At 38.3% G+C, this 4,008-nt stretch overlaps 1 protein-coding gene across 1 annotated transcript in view; it reads left to right on the top strand.

Annotated features, from left to right (window-relative positions):
- Positions 1–4,008, top strand: part of ACBD5 (acyl-CoA binding domain containing 5) — a 49,272-nt gene that overhangs the window by 31,448 nt on the left and 13,816 nt on the right. Inside the window, exons 10-11 of the mRNA XM_025204392.1 lie at positions 1,298–1,497; positions 3,920–3,970. Of these exons, the coding sequence (XP_025060177.1) occupies positions 1,298–1,497; positions 3,920–3,970 (251 nt within the window). The remainder of the gene's footprint in view (positions 1–1,297; positions 1,498–3,919; positions 3,971–4,008) is intronic.

Here is a 4,008-nt window from a genome sequence, read left to right on the forward strand (position 1 = left end):
CTCCAAATGCACAAGTAAAAGTGCCCTTGATGATCAAAAGTAGCTCTCCCAGGTATAGACTTGGTCCAGTAAAAGATACCACAAAAATCCTCCCCTCCTAATCTTTTACTCACTCTCTCCCTTTCCTGCTCAGGCACAAGCTATCTTTTCATAGCTAAAATGTGAGTAGCTCTTGGCTGCCCATCTTTTGTACCTGCAGCTAAAGACTGGACTCCTGGGCAAAGCTAAGATTTTGAAAAGTGCTAATGTAGTCTGCAGGGCTGTGAAAGAAGAGAGGAGATACCAGGAGTAGCTAACAGACAGCAAAATTGCCAAAGAAAGGATAGCTTGATTAGGGGAACATCAAGATGCATTATAAAGGAGAAGGTTGTTTACATTTGTAGATTGAAGTGCTATTAGCAGGAATCGGGTAGTTTTTATAAGCCATGAAGCTAATTGCATCAGCACTGTCTGAATAGAAATACCATCACTGGGCAGCTGGTTGTAAACTTTGGGTAGAGCAGGGATTCAAGCAGGGTGCAACCATATCAGTGGCCGCCCCCCATGAATCTGCCCCTGTTGGACTCTGTCCTTCTCTGTTAGCAGTTGCTGGAGGGAAGAGAAGGAAAAGCAGCAGCAGCCATTTTACATACAAGTGTTCTCTATGCTTCTGTTTTGGGCAGAAAAATCAGATTCACCATTTATGACATGCACTTCAATTTTGGAAGGCTAACTTCTGGAGAAACGTTGAGTGTAGTATGCAAATAAATATAATATTATGAAATTTATACATATTTTCCATTTTTTTCACCTTATTCCTTCTTGTAGCTCAGAGGCAGAGACATGTTAGTCGCAAACAACTTGGAGAAGTATATTAAGTTGGGGGGAAAAAAAAATTTTTGCACTCCTGTTTTTCCTTCCTCGCTGTTCCAAAATGTCTTCTCTATTCCAGTTCAATCGCTGTAAGACTTCCGTATGCAAGGGCATTTCCATCTGCCCTTTATGAAAAGTCAGTGTGGATCAAGTTACTGTCTCCTAAATTGGGCAGAGGGACCTCTGTTTTCTGCTCAAACAATTTTTAGATCCTGAGATATAGTTTATAGGACTCTTATACACTTTTCTGCAGGTTACACTTACAATTAAAGAGATGCTTTGCCATAATATCTTAAAATATTACTACAGTATTATCTTGGTTCTTTTTTTATAGCTATTAAGAGTAAAATATATAGAGGATAAGGGTGTTAAGGATTGGTTGGCAAAGCAACAAACATTTTTCAGTAGAAGCAACATCATTCATCTATTTTGTTTTCCTTACCAGGGCACAGGCTGCAACCTCTGGGTGATGGTGCTCGAGGTGGACAGATGGGAAGTGGAGGGGATGGTGAACGGTGGGGATCGGATAGAGGGCCAAGAGGCAGCCTCAATGAACAGATTGCGTTAGTGCTCATGCGGTTACAAGAAGACATGCAGAATGTTCTTCAGAGACTGCACGCACTAGAGGCGCTGACCGCCTCCCAGGTAAATTTAGCTGAATGATTTATTATACAATAAAGTAAAACTTGAAGAGAGAATTATCCTGCCTAGTCGTAGCCTAGCTAATCTATTTTAGCTACATGTAAATATCTCAAAAGTAGTGGTGTTATTTAGATTTATATCTTGTATATTTTTATGCTTTTCTGACATTTGAAGATATCTTAAAAAAAAAAAAAAAAAAGTTTTTTCACATCTTACATTTTACAACTTATTCTCACATAGGACTTGGCTATACCTGATCTCAACCGCAACACAGTTCAAATATTTTTTTATATGTTAAGTTAACTTTATTAATTCATTCCTCAGTTGTACGTCATTGTAGTCATATAGGAATTTTCATGAAGGCTTACTTGAAGTCTATAAAAATACTACAGTGAACATATGAATTTAGATAAATGAACATATTGTCATATCCTGGAAAAGGGAATAATGCTTCCAGGTCTTTTGGGGGCAATGACTAATATTTGCAAAATAAAATTGTCACTAGAAATAAAGATGCATTAATGATTTAGTTAGTAGTATTTAGTCAGACTACCATATTTTTTCATACAGAACACCCTGGAATAAAATACACATGTTGTTATTCTTGGGAAGGCAGGATGAAGAAAAAAAGATATTTCTAGTTACAGCAGCATGGAGCAGGGACAGAGCTAAAAAGTCTGCAGGGCTGTGAAATGGGAGGAGGGAGACTAGGAGGTGCTAGTAGATAGCAAAATTATCAGAAGAAAAGTTAGCTTGATTAGTTGGAACTTCAAGAGCATTAAAAAGGAAAGGTTGTTGTTAACATCTGAGGAGTGAAGAACAATGAACCATTAAGTCAATTGACTCCCTCAGCTTCCTAAAAAGAAATTCCATTGCTCCACTGGGATTTTGATTTTTAGAGCAGGAGTCAAAGCAAGGAGGGGCATCTATTCTGGGCAAAAAAAAACGGTTTCCTCCCTTGACGCTCTCCCATCCAAAATTAGGGTGCCTGTCTTATGTGCAAGAAAATACAGAAATACCTACTGCACCTATGAACATGCATTGGAGATACAGTAGATAGTTTAGAGCTTTTCATTAGACATTCTCAAAGGACTTTCAAAGGAGGTTAGTGTAACTATTCACGTGGTACAGAGGTGGAAATTGATGTTTTTGGGCAGCTACTAATTATTTGTTGTCAATCCCCATCTAATTCCTCCACCTCCAAAAACAATCCAGTTCTTACTGGAATATCACACCCCACAACTAGAGGACAGTGGTTTTTTTTCTCTGAAGTTTGGGAACATTTTAAACACTACCCCCAATATAATCTGTTTCTGATTTTGTTGTTTACTGTCATGACTTGTATTAATTCTAAATAGTCTAGCTGTCAGTTTTCAAATTTTGCTTTTTGTTGGCCTTGTTGTATATAAAGATAGGAAATTCACACTCAAATATAAAGCAGTCAGGGAAGAGGTTGATTTGGAGTTTATTATAACGGTAATATGAACTCTGATTCATGAAGTTTGTTAAGTTTATGATTAACCTGTTGCCCATGAGTAATCCCATTGAAACTACTCATGAACATAAAGAGAGATTTGTTTTAAATACCTTTCTGAAGCTTCTTGTGAAAGACACTTTAACTTAAGGACTTACAAAAAAACTAGAACTCTTGGTTCCAAAATGATATCTTTTATTAGACCAACTGGAAAATGGCAAGAAAATTGTCCTTTTCTGCAAACTTTCGGGATCAAAGTTAAGGACTGTGTGTTATGCCTTAGGCAGAATATAACCCCAGTAATTCTGACTCCTTATACACTTGGTAGGGCAGAAAAAGATCCTGTGACACCCATGTGCATACCTGGAAATGTCAGGATTCAGTGTTCTCTCCCTTCATTTTAATTCCTTTCCTGCTACCCAGGCCACACGTGAGGAGTTATCACTGGTAAATAAAATTAGCATTTGACATGTTACATTGTTTATAAATACCATCAAGCTGCTACTAATTCTTGGGTGTGCTGCAGCTGCTGGGCCGAGTCTCCTCACCTCTGACAAAGATTGTGGCATGGAAGATGCGGAAATATGAAGTGGTGTGATGCTAGGACCATGGGGAGGGGACCCAGGAAAAGAATGACTGGGTGTTAGATGGAGTGACGCACAGTGCCCTGCTCTTGGGACATGTAGAATAAAAGTTGGAAACCATGGTGTAGAAGATGGGTTCCATGCAACATGTTTTAGGTCTTTACATTAACAGAGCTAAAAAAATCACTTTCTAGGAGTATCTTATTACATGGGTTTATGAACAGTCATGTACAGCTTCCCAGAACTGCCATGTAGACCGTATGTAGTACCTCAGCAACATAAAGAATTTTATATAATTAGTTTACAAAATAGAAAAAAATCAAACTAAGTTTTCAAATTAAATACTATCCTTATTCTGTGCTTAAAGGCAAGAACTGTCGCCCTACAATCAAATTATCAACCAGTCACAGCAGCTAAGGTAAGACGACTTCCCCCCCCCCCCCCCCCCTATGTATA

This window comes from Alligator sinensis, unplaced genomic scaffold (genome assembly GCF_000455745.1).
Source record: "Alligator sinensis unplaced genomic scaffold, ASM45574v1 scaffold309_1, whole genome shotgun sequence".
Lineage (NCBI taxonomy): Eukaryota > Metazoa > Chordata > Crocodylia > Alligatoridae > Alligator > Alligator sinensis.